Below are 21,554 nucleotides of genomic sequence, written 5' to 3' on the forward strand. Positions count from 1 at the left end.
TTTTCCTCTAATTAAATAAATAATTATAACAATACTATTGCTTGATTAGTTTTATATAAATATTTGTAATAGTAATTGTCTTAAATATATCACAATTAAAAGTAGAGAATGTAGATATCTAATTAAATGAAATAGATGAGAAAAATGTGATTTTTTTTGTTTTCAAAAAAATATTTTATTTTAGAAAATATGAAAGGATTCAGTGTTTTAAACAAGAATTTATGTACATCTTATTTCATGAAATGATGCTATCTATATTTACAAGATTTGCATTATTCTGATTACTACCCTCATCTTATGTGATTTTTAATCATTCAACTTAATTATCTCTGGATGTGTAGTATTATTATTGCTTATTACCATTTATGTTGACATTGAAATAAACATCTATTACAACAAGATGAGAATAATAGTCGGAAAAATCAAGTTTTATGACAAAATATAAAATTGTTAAAAAAAAAATAACATTTGTTACTCTGAAAAAAAATCACAAAATGAAACTGATTGAACACGTACCATATTTTGTGTGTGGATGTATATGTATAAATAACATGAATTCAAGTTATTTTATATAGGCTACACTTTTTTTTATTTCACTTTCACTGATAACCTTTTAGAGAATTCAGCTTTCTAGTGAATGAATAATTTATAGTGTAGCCCCTTTTTAGGATACAAATCTAAATTGGAATGCTATTTCTGATGTATTGTTATTTAGATTATTTACAACTGACTGCTTGCCTCATTTTGGTGGTTGGCAGTTTCAGAAAGTTTCAGTTACTGTGCTCTCTGGTTGTCTTAAGAATCCTTTTGTTATAGTCAATAAACGCCTGGAAATTTCAAACTAATTCACTGAGTGAAATTTTTCTCATTCTAGTGTGAGTTTTATCTTGAGGTTGTTGGTTCAATTTCTGATAGAGAAAGAATTAACAAAAGGTGTAAAACTCAGAATGAGAGCAATCTATATGAGGAGATTAAATGATGAGTACAATTTGAAATTTTCAGAATGTGACTGGCTAGTACAAAAGGCCGGAGAATACAACCATCAAAAGTTGTGAAAGGCAACAATCAAGATGGGAGGAGGGCAGTCCAAAATGTAAATAGTATAAAAAGCCAGTTTTGTACTTAAATATCGGATATATTTGATTAAAAAAGAGCAGATAATATAAACTAATAATTGATTTCACTCATTTTCTAACAATTAGTTCCACTTGTTGTTTTTCTTTTTTAATACTTTTTTATGTAAAATTTAAAAATTTAAACGTTTTTCATTTGTTTATTTTGCTTTTTATTGTTTTTTTGTTTTGCTTATTTTTTGCTCTCTGATTGAATTTGAAAAGTAAAAAATTAAGAAAAAAAAACAATATCTGGCAGTATTCAGCGATTTCCATTGTATATACGATACCAGACGTCTGGTTTATCGCTTCTTACCTTTTTTGTCATTTTTGGCTCGCCCCCTGACAGCGAAACAGTGCGAGTCTGTGGATTTACCAAGCGGTGTGTCTTGTCGGCCTTCTGTTAGCCCCTACATATGTAAGTACTGCCATCTTTTCCTTATACAACTAACAAAATACCAAACCTCATAGTAAATCTACTAGCAGACACTACTCTAAACCACAAACCACATCTACTAGCAGACACTATTCCAACCCACAATTCTGCCTGTTATCTGTAATTTTTGGTTTGGGGAGTGGGTAAGCACTTTTTTCAAATGGGTTTGGTGCTGGACCATTTTGCTAGTAACGACAGTGGTGGCGGCTAGAATAGACCCCATTCTTGTTGTCATCATTATTATTATTGTATTTGTGTTAGTAGTTAGTTGTTGTTGTAGAAGTAGCCAGAGACATTTTGGGATACTCACGTGCAACATATATTCCAGTATGTCTACTCCACATCTTTGCTTCTTCCTCCATCAAATCAGCATAACAGAGATTTTGTTTATTAATCTAATAAATTGTAAAAATGTATGTGATTAGACATTAGACATGTTTGCAATGTTAGTGACAAGATGGCCTAATGGGTCTACTAACTACTTTCTTACTAAACCAAACTATACATATTCTATCATTTTCATGGAAGAAAACATAGGCTAACAATTATCAGGTTTGGATAATTTAGTTTGGGCATGACATTTTTGCTAAAAATGTTTTTCACATTTTATATTTCTGTTTGAAGAGCATAGACACATAATCAGAAAGACATGGTAACTGATCGTTTCTTGGCTTATAAGTTATCCAGCATTCATGATCCTATGTCTACACTCTTCAAATTTTAATTTACATACACTCACTCACCTATATTGAGCACTCTCCCATTGTAAACATAGCCAATAATAATATCATAGTTAATGTATAAACATATACTTTTCACTTTTCATACTGCTAATAGTGTTCTCTTACAAAATTAGCAAAGTAATTCAGAATTGTTATATTGGGAGAAGTTATTTATACATTATATTCTTCATTGAAATGACTGAACCAAGTAAATATGTGAAGTTGAGTCAATCTATATAAACTTGCTTATTGGGGTAGTGGGGGGGGGTATTTTGAATAGACATTACAAGTAATACACTGCGCACAATGTCAAAGAAATTCTTGTTGAATTTAAATAAATTTTTCGATTAAGACTCTCTTCAGTAACATCACTTTTGACTCCCTGGCACCTGGGATACTCTAAATTAACATAATTTGGAAGTGGAAAACTGTTTATTCTAAAACCTTAAAAATTCATAAAACCAGAATTCTATCGAATCTTCTATAACAAATTTTCATAGCAAAGTTTTCATTTGCTGACCATGTGTTAAGTGTATATTTTATCCATATTTGTTGAATACTATCAAACTCTTTTCCAGAGTTTGATTTTAATGTTTGTTTTATGGCATATCAAACTATTTCGGATCATTTAATGCTGAAAGAATACATATGCAATTAGTTAAACACTAATCATTATTAATCCATAAAGGGGGAATCATGTGTTCATACCTTTCCATAGTTATTTGTGCACATATAGTTTCTGACATTTTTTAAATGAGGATTGATCATTTCTATTATTTGCATTATGCAGACAACTATTCTCATCTTTAAAAGGTGTGACTTAAATAAAATATTCAGTTTGAAATTCCATCCAGATTCACAAGTCCGACAAAGATGTTCAAGTTTGACTAGAAGAGTTCCAAGTTGCAAAAGATGCACCTGAACAAGGTCAGAGGTTATATCAACAAAAACATTGTAAATGTAACAACCAAGATGAGAATAGTAGTTAAAATAATGTAAATTATTAGTGCTTGATTAAATTAGCTCTAACTGGATCTAAACTGATTCTATAATCCAGAATGATATTCATTCGACTAATTTTGAATTATCATCTATTGTGTACCATAGTGGTTACCAACTTGGTCCTTGGGATCAACAAGCTGACTTTCAATAACGTCAGCTTTATGTTTATTGATATCCTTGGTAAACATGAATCTTTACTTTGAAATCACTTATTGGAATTCTTGTGCTAATATTCAAATTATTATTTCTTATAAATAACACTAACGGTTTGATATTCCATAAAAATAAATCCGTCAACATGTTAACTAATACATTCTAAATTTATTTTTGCTATCTACAAAGTTAGCCGCTGTATAATTATGTTTTACTTTGAATTATACCTTATTAAAACACCCAATGTTCTTTTAAATAAGTTTTTGAAGCTTGTGATGATTTGCTTTAACATTAAATCTATGCATATGCTCCATCAGAAAGGCAAAGAGAAAACTTTGGATTCAATAAACAAAAATTGGCAAAGTAATGCTCTTTTATAACAATTTAATGTTACATTAATAATTCACAGGCAGTTGAATTACAAAGTGGTCGCACTGCACAAAATTACTTGGTAATTAATTTTAAATATATTTCTCTAAATAGCCAAATGTACTTTTACTTAATAACTCTACATTTATGGGGTTATTATGTACAAAAGAAATGTTATAAAGGATATTCCTTCTCATTTTTTACGTCTGTTATTCATACATAGATTTTTGTTTTAAATATTTCTTTCTCCCGTTATTATTTAAGATTCTGTCTCACATTTGAAAATTTTGGAGAAAGAACAATTAATTTTCTATTTCATTTTTAAAAATTTTATTTTTTTGCAACTTTACTTTTGGTTTGAGGGAGATAAAGGTGTTGGTATTTGCATTATTTATTTATTTATTTTTTTTCAACTCTTTTTTTTTTTTTTTTTAAAGGTAAGTATATCAGCGATAGTGAGCACAAATCATAAACATTTAAATTTGAAGGTTTTACATTATGAATGCTATCAACTGCGTAATAAGAAACTTCATTTCAACTCTGCAGAATCATTCCAAAATGGTTGTTTCTAAGATGTCTTTTCCTCAAACTTGATGATGTTATAAACTGCAAAAACAGCTTGGACCAAGTGTATTTTCAGCAATCTAATTATTTAGCAGTTTGAGGGAATCCGTTTATCATGACATCACTTGAAGCCTGCACCTTGCCAAGACATTTTTGTGTTGACTTGCTTAAAAAACATTTTTTTTTCATAAAAAATCTCAAACAATTATATAGATTTATATTTATTTCTTGAAAAAAAAAAGAAATGCTCTTTTACTTTTACAAAGTCAATTGAATCCAATGACATGATTATTTTTACCCCAAATTATTACAAAGAAATACCTCATAAGTATTGTTTGCATGAAGATAAAGTTTTTTTTTTTTTAAGTTAAAACGCCTGTTTGGTATCATGAGTACTTTATTAACATAAAAAAATTACAAAAAACCCTTTTTGTTTATTTAATTGGTTGCTGAATGAATTTGCACATTTAATATATTTTCATACATTCCAGCCGTTATTTAAAAAAATGTTTTTTAGTAAAAGTATTTGTAGAATGTATGTCCAGTACTTAAAAAAAAATTCTTTTTGTAATTATATGGAATGAAAACATTAATTTGTGTACGTTTCATTTTTCAACAGTTTTTGTGATATATATATATATATATATATATATGTGTGTGTGTGTGTGTCTATATCATGATAGATTTTGTAAGTAGTAAATATAAAAGATCTTGGATGTTTTTAAATAAAAATACAATTTAAAAAAAGTTTTGTTTGTAAAGGCATGACATTTGAGTGATGTCATAAAGTGATATGCTAAATTCATTCCTTTCACCTGACAGGATAATTGGTGTGCTGAAAAGACACTTGGTCCAATAGCTTTCTTAAATCCACTTATTGATTTTTTTTTCTTTTGAACAAATTTTCATTTTTATTTTGTATCAATTTGATTCTTTTGGAAAATACTTTTCATTCATCATATGCATAGTACATACAAACATAAATACTATATCCTATTTGATATGCTTCATTTTTATTGCTCAAGTCATCAAGTATTTTTGGTCAAATGGCTTAATATGTTGTTTTAGTTCTTAGTTGATGAGGTTCACTATTTTATAGGTGGCTTGTAGGTTTAGTTTCTTGTTTGTGATTTTCAATTCTGTTTACTCTTTTCATGGTTATTGAGATGTGATGTAAATCTATTGATGGATGGTTTTTAATATGTTGGTTTGTTTGTAGAGGCAGATGTATTGCAAAATGAGATCGTACTGGGTTATGTTTGAGGTGAAAATGTGCCCTTTGGTATCTTTCCGGATATTTAATCAAGCACTTTTGGTGGTCTATTTAGGGAGTCTCTTAAGTATTTTCTGTAAATTTGTGATGACTTGAGGAATTAAAAATGAAACATTATCAACCAATGATGATGATGGTGATGATTAATACATGTACAAAAGAATTGTTTATCAAAATACATCTTTTGTTATTCATGCCACGTGTTTCACAATGAAATTATTAACACCCTTCCTTCAAAGGCACTAAAGGGGGAAATCGATTCAGTTACAGGTATTTATGGTGTTTCTGCAAGATTAGATGTGCTGATGAAGCTGAAGTCATCCTTTTTTTTCTTTCTCTAGCCTCATTTGCGTTTGTCACTATGTACATTCAATGTTTAAACCAACCTTGTGTCAAACCTGTACTCACAATGAGCCAAATAAATGAACCGTTGTGTAATACAATTAACGTGTAAAAAAAGTAAAAAAAAGGGGGTTGTTGTATTATCAGATAGATACTGCATTGTTGTATTTGCATTTCTGTTTCTTTATAATCATTGTGCAGTAAATATCCATGTTGTGCTACCCAGGTTGTTGGAGGGGGATAACGTCCAAATCTGATCAAAGGAGAACAATCATTTCTAAACCAAGTATGTAGATTTCAACTTGATCCAGTTCAAGCCATGCATCTTTGAAACTTTTTTTTTTTTTCAATTTTGATTCAGAATTGGTCCTAGCAACGAAAACATTAGACATTGTTTTAGTTCCTTCATGTCACACAAATGTTTTTTGTTTATGATCAGAAAACTTGTAATCATATTTGGAATTGAATGAATTCTCTTTATATTTTCAAAACTATATGTTCTCCCTTTCTTTTTATAGCTTCTTTCTTTCTGCCACATTTCTGCTTCTTATGCAAAGTTACCATTTATATTGGGATGGAACAAAACACTGCTTCACAGATAAAAACAAGATTTTTTTTCAGGTTCAATGTTATTTTATTTTTGTTTGTCTTTTTTCTGATTATGAAAAACATGGCATATTTTTTTGATTTAACTATTTTCTTTTATTTGCCAGGGTGCCTTGTTCAAAGTTTATGCCAACCAGCACATTCTCTTTGCATGACAAAATTTGGCCATCATTTTTTGCAAATCTTTATGCTTTTCATTCTTGCCATTTCATTTGAACTCATTTCCATTATTTTTGCCTAACCATATTTAAATTATGATCTTGATGGATTGTTTGTGGCATTTTAACAAAAGTGGTTATATTCTTAAAAAATATTTCTCGAATCATTTATTTTTTGTTTATTTTATTCATCTAACTAGCATAATTTTCAATTAATATTTTTAACAATTATACAAATTTCTTCAAATTAAGTACTTTAAAAATCAGTCATTTTAACAATATTTCTCTTGTTTATACTAATTCTGTTCTCTTTTCTCAGATTTTCAGACTGAATGGGTGGGGGCTATTGTTGAAGTAATACATAGTGACATGGACTTTAGAATTGGCAAGCTGAGTTTTAAACCCATTGTCTTTTTTTAAGGATCATTCATTTGGAAAAAATTCTGTTTCCATTCACTAAAATAGTAATACTTCCAATTTTTAAATACTTATTTTAAATAATTCATTTACAATGAATTATTTAAAATAAGTTTGTTTTGACATTAAACCATTCACAAAAGTGTTGATTTGCCACAAACAAGCCAAGTTTTCAATTAATCATAAAAACTTTTTTCTTTTTTCACACAAAAAACAGTTTCCTTACTAATTTTTGTAATTTTCTTTTTCCTTGGTGTTTTGTAACGAGTCTCACTTACCAGGCAGTAGAAAGTGGAATTGCAATCTGTTCATCTTGATCTAATTTTACACTTTCTTTTTTTTATTTTGTTGTAGCATATATGTATTATCATCAAGCAAATAAATTGCTTTAATGATACATTTTTTATTTTTTAAATGAGTAGAAGTTAATTGGAAAATTATTTTTAAAGAATGGAAGATTTTGTTATAAAATCAAATACATCATTTAAGTAATTTTAACTGGCTTTATAGTATTTGGTAAGTATAATATAAAGTTGGTGAATTGCAATAATTTCTTATGCACTTTAGTCTAATTATTGGAGTGGAAACTATAAATTATACAAGTTCACGTTCAGATAATAAAATTTTTTTTGATTAAAAAAAAAACTAAGGAAATTAAGAAAACAAAGCTATTACAAACATAGTTTAGGATATTTTAGATTTCTGCCTACCCTATTTTCCAAACCTATCAACTATTCAAACTCACTTCTTCCCCTGTGTATAGTTATGATACAAAACTACATCCAGTGGTGAGGTTTGGAATTTAGGAGAGTGTGGAATCGTCTCTTAGTTACCACTACCCCCAGGTCCACTCTGACCTGGAATGGTAAAACCAGTCAGGGTTTCATTTATAGATCTAGGTCCATCAACAAATCCTGAAGAGACATTTTTCATGGCAGATACTACATAAAGGATGACCTTGCAACATTATCTGACCAACAAATGGTTTTTGGTGGTAAAATTATGAATGGGTAGCCATCTTGCGTGGCTTTACCTGAACCGCTGCATGTGGTCTGCTATGGTTCAACATGTGGTCCATGCGAGGGAGGAAGCCAGCTCAATCCTACTGGGGCGAAAGCTGCTAAGACAAGTAAGTACATTATGGAAGTATTATATGAGCCTAATGGTTAAAAACGGTGGAAATGAAATTAGCAAAATAAGGGCTCATTTCAGTTGGTGAAATGAGATAATAGCTCCAACATGAAACTATTCTTATAATTACATCTTTTTCTGTTCATTATTATCTGCCAACTGGCTAATATGCCATTGTCAGGTGAAGCTTAAATTCATTTATTTTAACCATCACTTCCTTTTATGCACCAGGTAAACTGTATTTTCCATAGAAGAAGATTAATAACACTGAAGATGTTTGTTGTCATGGCAACGCTTCATTGTCATAAAATGACTTAAGGTAATTTCTTTTCTATCTCTGTGTGTACCTTTGTCACATAACTAAAAAAAAAAATAAATAAATTCACTGTTTTGCTCATTATCAAATAGTTTTAATAAATTTAAATTATTCATAAATCAAAAGTTTGTATTGTTTTTGTAAATTAACGTCTTGCATTATTTTATAAATATTTAAACACTTTTCTTATGTCTGTTTTGAAGGTTGAGTGTTTAGCCATTGGAGGGTGGCCACATCAATGTTTGTACTTTTGAACAATTAGAAAATAATTCAAATATATAATATTCAAAGGTAAATAACAATGGTACAAGTAAAATGAACATAGACTCAAAGAAACTATTAACTGTTATGCAAACATATATGTGTTTGTGGTTCGATCTTTATTTCTGAATGTTCATTATGTGTTTAAAACTTTAAAGATATATTACCCAATGCATACTAAGTGATCTAACATGGCTGATGGAAAAGTTTTATTTCCTTTACATTTTAACTTGTTAGAATTTTGGTAAGAATGATCATCGGATAATAGACACTATTTCTGTTTAATTCAGCAAAAGATGCTTGAAAGAAAATTGATTTCAGATTAATTCTAGTGGAAATCTTTGTTTCAAAGCAAATTATATTGAGACATAAATATATTAAATAGTATATATTCAAATGTAGTGCCCAATTGATATAGAATACAGAGCAATTTTTTAATCGATACTGGTATGTGTTGAATTTGTTATCCTGTATACATAATATTATGTATATAAGTAATCCAATTTACCAAATTTCCAGTACTAACAATTACTACAACATTTTCCCATTGACTACTGTACACTCATTAACTCTTATCCTAGAGTGGCCTCCAGATCTTGATAAGTGGTGACTCCTTTGTAAAAAAAGAAAAAATATGTATTTATGAACTAGCAAGAAGTAATGGCATTGCCCTTCTGCCTCAGCTTGTAACATATTACTTGTTTTAAATGGAAATTCACAAATGTAGCCCCCATGTTATTATTGTTCATCCTTGGATAAAAATGAAATGTAAATATCTAAAATCATGAGTAATGTAGTTTCAAAATATATATATGGTTAGGCTGGTCTATCTCCAAAATCCTATGAAGAGTTAATGAACACTATTAATGCTACTACAATTATTTCTGTTTTTATATCAGTGAGAAAATAAAACAAAATTATTTGCTACTGCAAATAATTTTGTTTTAAAAATCTGTCTGGGTGTAAAATAAATTATATCTCCCTCAAAATGTACACAACTTGAAAGGCTTTCGCTTATAATGTTTGTCTAGTCACAAACAAAAGTGTTAAAACGTCATTAAAGTCTTGTTTGTTGTTATACACTTTATGTAATTTATCTTTTACCGACAACACAAACATTCTGGTTGCAGAGAGAGAACAACATTTCAGTGAGTTTCTTTCTTTCCCCTTGCTGTAAAATTCTAAATCCAACTAGCTTTATAACTCTCACCTTTTTATTAGACACTTAAAAGCCGGGCAATTTTAGCAGACTTTATCTGAACCTTTTCGCATTGCTCTTCTTCTTCTTTGTGAACATTGAAACAAATATGCTGCTGTATTCATGGGTTTATGTCAGTTTTTGAAAGTGCCATTAGTGATCGGCTCCTTCTCCAAATAATGGCCGGCTTTTGAGTTTGTAACTCATAATTAACTATGGAAATCTATGAAAGATTGTCGAGAGTCTCCGGTCAACCATCTTTTGATCATAGCAAAATTTGCATGAGTTTTCTAGTTATAAAAATGCTGTTGTATCATGATAACTTCAGGGTAAGTGGAACACTATGTAATATGAAAAGAAATGAAAAGGCAAGCGATATATATTGGCTACATTGTTAAAAGGGAGGGGGTACATTGAAATTATAGCTTTTGATACTAAAAAATACGAGGAATTTTTTTTTTTATAAATTCTAAGTTTTAAAGGGTAAAAAAAGCTTCCACTTTCTCTTGAGAGTTCTATAGACAATAGCAATAGATGCTATTCATGGACTTGTGTGTAAGTGTGCATCTTTTAAATTTATTTTAAGTTTATTATATATTTTTGTATTTCTCTCAAAGATCAGAATGTATTTTTTTATATGTGTGTGTTTCTGGTAATAAAGTTTTTTTTTCTCCCCAAAAAGCAGATTTACAGTTCATGACAATGGGCTATGGACAAGTTTCTTTTTGATTAAATTTCTACCGACTCTTTTCAGACAACCTCACCTTCCCTTCACACATTCCAACAGCTTTTCCATTTATTAGTTGTTTATTTTATATTTTTTAATTTAAATTTTTTTCTGCTTTTATTTTTATTTATTTTGTTTTTAATGAGTTAGCTTCCTTCTATCAAAGATGACAATTCAAAACAGAAAAAAAAAGATATCTTTTATGGTCTTTTCATTGTATAAGGATAGAAAAACACCATAAAAAAATTGTATAATCCTTTGTATTTTCTATCTTTTTATTTTATTTAAAAAACTTTAAAAAAACTTTGGTTATTATTTTTAGAAAATATTTGTGTTGGAGTTGAATTAATATTGAGCCAGGTTGCAATGAGATAGAATAAATGGCGTTTTAGATATTAGATTTTCTTAAGCAGAGCCACACTTTGAGCTTGATGGCAAAACTGACCTTAATTTCACCCTTTGGACAACTGTTTGCAGTAGTCGAAGGCCAATGAAAACCGATTTTCTTAAAAGGCGACCAGTCAATCTGATGCATAGTAAGTGATGAAAATGCTACTTTAAATTTGAGACAGAGTAAAATGCTTTTTGAAATTTGAGACTGACAAATTTACCAAAAATCTATATGCTACTAAAATTTTGATGTTTATTATCTTTCTTGCTTGTTACCATTCACACTTATCTGCACATTTTAGATCTTAGGAGGAAGGATGAATGATAAAAGAAATAGATAGAAGAATGTAATGATGTAAATAATGAAAAGAAAATGGAGAGATGGGGGAAAGAAAGAGTTGGCCTATTATGAGATCACAATGTATTCAAACTTTGTGAAATACTTTGACTTTATAATCCTTGTAAAAACTTGATTATCAACCAATCTCAAAGTTAAGAAATTATATATTTATCTAGCTCTCTCTCTCTCTCTCTCTCTCTCTATATATATATATATATATATATATATATATATATATATATATATATATATATAAAATACTGACCCTTGAGTTACGGGTATGCTCTTATTAGATTAACTAACTGATAGACAGAGCCTTGTATAAAAGTAGCATGGACACTTCTAAAAAGCTATCATAAAATTTTGGAGCAAAAACAGAAAAAAGATATTAAAAGATCACTATTTTCTCTTATCTCAAATCTAATAATTATTCTACGTGTCCTTGGTTCTTTACTAAAATAATCCATAGGGACAAAATGGTGGACACTTAAAATTGTCATAAAAGTTAATTTTTTGTTTACACTTATCCTATAACACACCTATGCATGTATAAACATCAATACAGCTGTAGAAGCCTTTAAATTACCTTTACTCTTCTTAGTGTTCCATTGAATCGTGGACTTGTTTATGTTTACCTCAACTGCAACAAGCCATTGTCATTTTTCCTTTTCCCTTATGAGTTTGATATCTTTTGTCAATATCTGCTAGTTGCATCTTTTTATCACACCCCACATTTCTTTGATGAGTTTTTATTGTAAGCTGATTTTCTTCAAAAGCTTTTTTTATTCTGATAATGAATAAAAAATAATTATTTTTTTTTCTTTATTTTTGTATTTATTTCAGATAGTGATATTAAAAATTGCATAAAAAACAATTTAGTTTGTTAAAATAAATTATTTTTCACCATAACTTCAAGTATCAGCTCTCAATAATTCATAAGTTTGCTTACACTAATGAAAAGACTAGGAAGGTCTTATTGACTGAAACATCATTTATATAAAATAATAAAAAAAACTCTTAATTATATAAATAGTTTTTTCTATTTAAACTTTTCAGTGTGTAATTAATTTATCTATTTAAACAACTTTTTGAATATATATTATATGAAAGTTTATATAATTCATTAAAAAGGCCTTGGAGAAAATCTTGCTAGAGACTATTTATATAACTTTATCCAAACTTGGAAAGAAAAGGAAAATCTCAGTATTTCTTATGCAATAAAATAGAGCTTAAAATAGTTTATAAATTTAAAATGATCTTCAAATCAAGTTTCAGATGTGAAAATCGAAGCTCTCTATTATTAGTGATGGAATATAGATATTAATCAGATCAATTTTCTTGATTGTAATTCCTTTGTTTTGATGTGTTTTTTTTTAGTATAATTTCCCAAAGACATGTAATGGCATGTTTTCATTTAATGTTTTTGCCTTGTGCCAGTCTCTTATAAAATATGTGTGAAAATTAGGTTTCCAGGAATTTTTACTTATGAAACTTTATTTGAAATCTCTCTCTCTCTCTCTCTCTCTCTCTCTCTCTCTCTCTCTCTCTCTCTCTCTCTTTATATATAATATATAGTCTTTGAAGGTTTTAACCTTTAAAACTATACAAAAAATATATATTTTTTTATCATTCGTTAGAAAACCATCTAGTCAGTAAGTCATTTAATCACCTGCAATCACTGCATCAGATCGCTCTAGAATTTACTATAGCACTAATAATTTATTTTTTAAGGAATCATCAGTTGCTTACCATGAAACACTGTTTCGGGGATTTAAAAACAAAACAGCATATTACATCATGGCTCCCAAGCAGTGCTGATCAAACACCACCTCCCTTAATCTTAGGAAGAAGACATGTTACAAATATTTGATCTAATTTCCTCTTCTTAATTGCATTATCTAACCTTTTCATGCTATAAAAATGAATTTCTTACCTGTGTAATTCATCAGTTTCCAAATTTAAAATGGATATATTTTTTAATTTACCAGTCTTGTATTTATAAGATTAGGATTAATCCATTTAACTACTTATCACCCCACCCCCTATGATTAGTATTTTGTATATTCACATTCTTATTTATTTAAAATTAAATATATAAAGGTTAAAAATATTTATACATATATATATATATATATATATATATATATATATATATATATATATATATATATATATAAAAAGAGAGAGAGAGAGCCCAATAAAGAAAGAAAATGACGATATAAAACTATATAGTAATATGTACAGATTTATTCCTTTATTCAATTAGGGTGTAGGGTAAGTGAAAAAGCTTTATCCTATTGTATTTCAAAGCGTAATGCTTCTCATCAGAAGAGTAAAGAAGATGCTAGATAAAATAATAGGAATACGATGACTAGCAATAGTTATATTAGGAGCAAAATAAAATATTGAGGCTGTTTGGGAGAGCTAAATTATTTTAGCATATAGGAAGGTATAGTTCTTAATATATAATGCACGTAGGTATATGGCTTATCTGTCATGGTGGGTTTAATATATGAAGACAAAATTTTTTTTTGTCCTTTCACATCTCTAAATTTTCCTGTAATTTTGCTCACTTGATTATGTGTGTGTGTGCGTGCGTGACATATTCTTAGTTCATATGAAACAAACATGGTATGAAATCTGTCAGCAAATTAAATAGAACATTTCCATTAAAAAAATATTAGAGAAAAGATGATAATAGTAGTAAATATTAGAGAAAAGGCGATAATAGTAGTAATTTCTATAATAATAATAATATACTTTTGTGTCAATGCTTTCTAGTTTGTTGTTACTTTCTATGAAGGGTAAAATGTGTATTATTGAAAGCAAATAAAGTTATGGTTAAAAAGAATTTAAATAAAATAAAATTCTGACTATAACAAATATTTCCCTTTTGATGAAGTTTTACGCAAAAAATATCTTGCAATTTCAATGTTCATTATAGAGTTACCTCTCACAAAATTGCATTTTATTAGCATTCAATGCATGCATGAAAAATGTTGAAATAATATTTTTGAGCAGACTTTGTTTTTTCTTTTTATTTTTCTTTTTTTCTTTTTTCTTTTTTTTTTGTTTACAATAATGTTTTGAATTTTTTTTTTTTTTTTTACCAAAGGTGAAAAAACGTGATTCCTTATATCTCGGTGCTTTTTTTTTTTTAATACTAATATTTAATGTAAGTGCATGACTAGCTCAATGTATATAAACTCAGACTAATAAATTGACTATGATTTGTTGTAAGGAATTTTAACAAGTATATTATGGTAATTTATGCATAAACTGTATAGCCTCCTCACTCTCTTCCAGGAACAATACAAAATTCAGTTTATCACAAAATTAATTGTTTCTTTTAGGTCAAAATAATCGAAAAACACACACAAAACAATAATTGTAGAGGAGGGGGGAGGGGACTGTACATTTTTTTACTCTCTTCAATTGATGATTTAATAATATAAGTCACTGGTGGTTTACATTAATAAAACTTTGTGTGAAGAATGAGTTACATTTTGTATCTTTAACCCTGCAGGCTAAGTTTCTAGTGTCTTCATGAAACCAAAGGTATGAATGGAAGATCCAAATAGTGTTAATTGAAATTTTATATGTAAGAAAAAAATAGAAAGTAACTTTAACAGTACATACCAGACCATAATTAATGCAACCTAAAATGATCTCTTTGGATCTGGAAATGGATTTAAAAATCTCACCACTTCACTTTAAGTGTTGTAGAAACCCTTCAACATTTCATAACGTTGGGTTTAATGGTTTTTACAATGAGCCTACTGTCATAAAATATTGAAGGGTTTCTGTGATAAAAAGCAAAGGTATTTATTCTAGGCAGGTTAAGCTGGTTTCTGCAAAAAAAAAAAAAACAAAACTTTAATGGGAATATCAAGTTCACAAGTCCCCAATCGCATGTATATACCAATCAGGGGAGATGATGCACTTAGGTTTTTGCAAGGAACTGTCAATGTGCTATTACATACAGTGCCTGGTATTCCCAAATGGTCACCCATATGCTACTGATTAGATGCAACATTGTTTAATTTTGGTGATCTAATGAGAAACTGTGTCAACGTGATTGTTGTTTCTGTGTTGCTTATATTAAAACTAAAATAGTGAACATTTTTTTTATCCATTTTCAGACCCAAAAAAACATTCAAGTTTGCAAATTAGCCTCTATTTCTAAATATTTGCTCTGTACAAATTTGATATGATGTATAGCTCTGTAATTTGATTTGGATGGAATCTTTTCCCTTTGGATTGAACCAGTAACTAAAAAACTTTTACTCATATAAATTGCATTAACCAACGTTTGTTTTTCCTATGATTTTTTTTTTCTGATATGTTTTAATGACACAATATACACCTTTTTAATATATTCTTTAGTTCTGGGATTGACTTATGTTGTTGGAAAAAATCTCATTTTAATTCTTCTAGGACATAATTTATAATTGACTGAACAAGTTACTCATCTCTCATTTAGCTATCTAGGTGTTTCTCTTGCCTTTTCTCACTAATCAATAATAAATGGCAATAAAATCTACTTATCTTTAACACTTGACTGCAGTTTCATTGTATCACCAACCATGGGAAGTCTCTCTAAGTAATATCAATCCAATCAAAACCAATTATGCTTTTTGATTGATATCTATGAGCTTTCCATTAAACTGCAAGTGTGAATGAACTATCAAACTAATCTATAGTGTTATCCGAAATTTAAAAAAAAAAAATGCTCTTACATACATAATTGAGCATTTGGTTATTTTTACTATATATATATATATATATATATATATAATATAAATTACACTTCATGTTGATATTTTTTGATCATATAGTTAATAATATCCTTCGCTGCAGTATTGGAAAGCAAAGGGTTTGAATTCTCCATTGAACACATTTTACTTGTTTGTTTTTAGTATTTTTTCTGTTCACCATTTGGTTTTGTCAATTCATGCACAAATATTTTTATGTTTCCTTCTTCCTTTTGCATGTTTTATTTTCCTTCTCCTTAGTGTGTTGCATTCATTTTATGGTATGTTTGGTTGACTTACATCCTTGTTTTTCCCAGCAGAAAATATAGCAGACTTTAATGAAGCGAATAAAAAACGCTTTCTCCCCATTTTACTTTTTCATTCAAATTTTCCTCCCATATATCTATATAAATATGTATATATCAGATAAAAAAAAAAAATTGTGTATTCTGCATCTATTGGTGTGTGTGTTTGTGTGTGATAATGCTGAGCTTTGTTCCTTGGGACTGAGCCATGGTTCCAAGCAAATTCCTGAAACTTGAATAAAAGCCTTCTAAACCAATCTACCCTGGGATTAAGCAGCACTAGAATATAGTCAGAAGAAGCCTTGCCTATATAATAAAATATATAAATGAAAAATCCAATCGAATAGTCTGTCTGTTGCCTGAAAGCAGCTCAGGTGTACATTGTAAATCACATGGTGCCATTATACAATTGCTGGACAACCTCGCTACAAACATCACAATCTTATAGCATTCCATTGCACAATTCTTTTAGAATATATATATTTGTATATACAGTCTGGCGTGCACACACATTTCATCCACAGGCTCTTTTGCTGTATTCCAGTTCTTCAGTGTAAATATGTGTGTGTCTATAAAGTCAGTACACAGGATAATTGGCTAATCACCGGTTGTCACGTAAGCCTTCATTGGCCTTAGCATCATTCTGCCAACCTAGGGCTAACTTGAACTGTTAGACTCTTTATTGTTAGAATGTGATTGGTTCTAGGTATACCTCATGCTTTCTGGCGAGAGTATTGCCAATCACCTGAGGCACCGGGAATACAGATGGTTCTGTTCACAGCTATTTTTGCACCCGACCAGAGTGTCTGCTGGGATGAGCTTTTTTCCTCTATCTGTTAGTTTTGTGCCACATATTGCTGCAGTGAAAAGCAACTAAATTCCAACTGATGTTTTTCTTTTTTATCTATGGATCCACACTTTTTGGATATTCTGTGTGTGTGTGTGTATATATATATATATATATATATATATGTAAGAATTGATTACAAACAAACTTCAGTAGGTATGAAACTCGGTAAAATGTTCAATCAGTAGGGTGAAACATAACTTTAAAAATTATATCATCATTATGTTTTTCTTTTTCAATGTATAACATTGAGCACTGTAAAATAATAAATATCATTTTATTGATTTTAAAACAATTTTTATTCTCATTGTAAACTTTAAAAAGCTATATATAATGATAACTAAAATGAATAGAAACACTGACTGACTACGACAAAGTTGGGCTTAAGTCTCTGCTTGTGGTACTTGCTTGTTTAGCCATACTGAAGAGCTGTGATACAGTAAAACAATCCGTTTGTGGATCACACACACACACACACACACACACACATTATATATATATATATATATATATATATAAGAGAAAAGAAATTAAAACTGTAAGTTGAAATTTACAATCAAATTTATTGTTCGACTGAATACTCGAAAAACAATTTACAAAGTCCTTATTCAACGGAGTTTCAAAGAATGCTATTCTTCTCATCAGAGGACAGAAAGAAATCATCAAATTATATTTGTAGCAATGCTAGAATTTGTGGTTATGATATTAAATGAAACTGCAATTTACTACAGTCATAAATTGCAAAAATGTACAAAAAAAAAAATGAGTGAAAAAATGTAGATGTAAAAAAAAAATTATAAAAACGAACTGGGCATAAAATTTGCATGAAAATTCTTTCATTTTTTCATAAAAAACTTACACGAAGATTCTTCCAAAGGTGTTCCGAAGGCGAGCATGAATCTTTAGAAAGAATCAAGTCCAAAATTAAATCCAGTTGATTAGAATTAATCCGGTTGGAAAATTTTCAACGGAGCTGAAATTATGTAAATTGTTTTTGCCAATAGTGCAGTAGTTCAAGATAGGTTGATCCCCAGTTGAGTGGATTCGAGAAATTAGATGGATAGAAAAACCAACATGTCATCACCTATGGTTGGCTTAATTAGAAAAATTTATTGCAATTCATGACTATAAAAAATTGCAGTTTCATTTAATTCCTGTTACCAGATAATCCTAGCATTGCTACAAATATAATTTGCTGATTTCTTTCTGTCCTGTGATGAGAAGAATATCAAGAATAGCATTCTTTGAAACTCCGCGGAATAAGGACTTTATAAATTGTTTTTTGGAGTATTCAGTTTTAATTTCTTTTCTCTTATAATAAGCTTCACTCTCTATTATTTTTGTATTGAGCTTTTAATTTGGTAATGATTAAAATATCTATATATAAATACTTGGTATTTATATTAGATCGAAGTTTATCATTGGTTATATCAGGTAAACAGTGCATCTCCTTTGATTTCATTACATATATATATATATATATATATATATATATATATATATACTTGCAGGCCACCTGGCATTGCCCATTTGTAAAATGCACTTGAATACAATATTTTGATAGTGTGCAACCACAGAGAATCGAAACCAAAACATTTAGCTTACAATTTACTTTTTCCTTTGACATTAATGCCTCATGCTTGCTGCAAGGCTAAAAATTAAAATATGAACCAATAGCTATTACGTTATGCATACATATTCGTAATGCTGTTGTTCGACCTTCACCTGGCAAATTCCATTTTTTTAATTTTCTCACTTTTGCACCGATTTTCCCTGGCTAAAACCCAAGTATAAAGTTTTGCATGGGTTCGATTACCCTATATATTAAGTTTCACGTCTGTAAACCAAAAACTGACAGAAAAGTTTGGTAGGCACAATTTTTAAAACAAATATATATAGAAAGTGGTTTGTGTTTACTATAAACCTTTTACGCAAATATAAATCATGTAGAATATCTGCATAAATATAATTACATGTGATAGTTAACTTAAGATGATCATCCCATAAGAAAACCGAAAAAGCTAATAGAGAATTAATTAAAATGTATATTAAAAAGAATATGCAAATTAGCTAGATCCTTTGCAGATGAATGCAGTTCCACAACCCATATATAACAAAGTTGTATTTTCTTTTTAAATAAATAGAAAAAAGAGTTTTTAATATGACTATGAAGACACAAAAAACTCCAAATTTATAAGAAATACCAGGCCATACCTATAAATAAAATAAAAGCAAATTTTGTATTTAGATATATTCCTTTTAAAAAATATTCCTTTTTTTTTTTCATCTATGTCAACTCTACTGAGCTTGAACAATATCAGAATTTTAACCTTTACAACACACAAGTCTGTGTTGTTCTTCACTAAAACGGAAAGGTTGTAGGCTTTGTTAACCAGACTGTTCATTGGCAGAGTTGGTGGCAATCTGCCATCCATTGACCTAATATCATTTACAACTCTATACATATTTACGTCCACATCTCCATATGTCAACTATCTATAGGCTTATTATCTATGTATCATTAAATATACATAGATATATATGTAGTAAACATCAAAATTTATTCCAGACAAAATATTATGTATCAGTTTGATTATTCGGCTACTATTCTCATTCTGGCTGTTCACAATGTTTCCCAAATTGAATGTGAAGATTACCAAGTTTGGAATGAAGAATCTGGAGAAGATGCGAATTTACAGTAATGAAAAACATTGTGAAAATAACGAAGATCAGAAAAGAGTCTAAATAATCCAATTTGTTTATTTGCTTAATTCTCTTAAATAACCTGTTAATTTAATACATGGTTTGGGAGTATCGTTATCTGAGGTTATTACCCATGCAAACAGAATGTTAAAATGAAGGAAACACATGTTTAGTATATGACATGCTTGACATATTTTTTGTTTGATGCAAAGGCGATGAGATTATAATTGATGATGGTAGTAATGTCATAAAACATTTATTGCAAATCACAAAAAATGAGTTATTTTTACACCTTCACCTTTCACTGACCATTGCGCTCATTAGTCAAGTGGTTAAAACAAGTGGTCCCCTTTTCAGGTTAAAATTCTCTACCAATCTGCTAGTGTTTCTTAGTGTACCCCCTCCCCAATTTAAAGAGACTAGAAAGTTGACCTTCAGTTTACTTTTAGCAGCCTCGTGACTCTTGCTTCTCTTATTTTGTCCTTTAAACCTCACATTCTGTGAGTAATGTTTATGACTAAGGGAGAAGAATTGCTGTTTTCTGGGTTAGAATTTATTTGTCTAGCACTTATCATTGGCTAGATTTTGACCTTGAAGTTGTATTTTTTTAGGTCCTTACATCAAGTGGTTGCATGCCTTGTCTGGAGCGATTTCTATGAACAAAGTCCTTTTTTCCTTTTGTGATTTTCCTTGTTTATTCTCAGCCCTCTGGGAGACATATATATATATATATATATATATGTGTGTGTGATTATTGTCATTATAAAATGCATGTGCATATATCTATCTTTATGAAGTTAAGTGTATTTATACGTGTAAATATTTCTATGTACAGGATTTGCTCATAAAATAATTAACCAAATATTATGAATACTGGAACACAGTTGCTAGGCATAGGAAGTATAAATGTTGGTAATATTTAGTTTTATACAAAGGAGGTAAGAAAAGGGTGGAATACAAATTCGAATATTTCCAAGTTTTGTAAATTTTTATAATACGTACTGAATTGAAGCACATGTTCCCACACGGAAATTTTATAGCAAGTCACACTCTCCCCAATGGTTTACTTCTACTTGTGCAACTGCCATTGCGCAAAGGCAGCATGTGTACTGCAGATTTAACTGACATAAGTCCAGTTCAAGTGTATAGAAGCTAGAAGTAACTGTAAGAAAGAAATAGTGACAGCTAAGAGAGATTTTACTGAAACCACCAAAAAACGCATCAAGCACAAAGATTAGGAACCCGCAACATGAAAAATCTACAACAGTGTAGTAAATAATGGACAATCAAAAATTCCCCCACTAACCAACAATCATGAGGTTGTTTTCTCAGCAACCGAGGAAGCTAACATGTTTGCCAGTCGGTTTGCCTCCAACTCCACACTGGACCCTGCTAACCACCCCCTCCCTGACTTTCCTTTGTGGACAG

General features: G+C 29.5%; 1 protein-coding gene across 23 annotated transcripts in view; it reads left to right on the forward strand.

The window, feature by feature from the left end:
• The window catches only part of LOC145277031 (one cut domain family member 2-like), a 590,906-nt gene that overhangs the window by 165,262 nt on the left and 404,090 nt on the right, over positions 1-21,554 (forward strand). For 15 of the 23 annotated variants that reach the window (XR_013868089.1, XR_013868090.1, XR_013868091.1 and 12 more), the window contains one exon: positions 1,462-1,530. The exons of the other annotated variants lie outside the window; for them this stretch is intronic. Coding sequence is in view for 12 of the 15 variants with exons in the window: in XM_080128649.1 (XP_079984775.1) it covers positions 1,462-1,530 (69 nt within the window). In the remaining 3 variants the exon portion in view is untranslated. The remainder of the gene's footprint in view (positions 1-1,461; positions 1,531-21,554) is intronic. 23 annotated transcript variants of the gene reach the window in all.

This window comes from Euprymna scolopes, chromosome 5 (genome assembly GCF_053919585.1).
Source record: "Euprymna scolopes isolate OS-2025 chromosome 5, ASM5391958v1, whole genome shotgun sequence".
Classification (NCBI taxonomy): Eukaryota; Metazoa; Mollusca; class Cephalopoda; order Sepiida; family Sepiolidae; genus Euprymna; species Euprymna scolopes.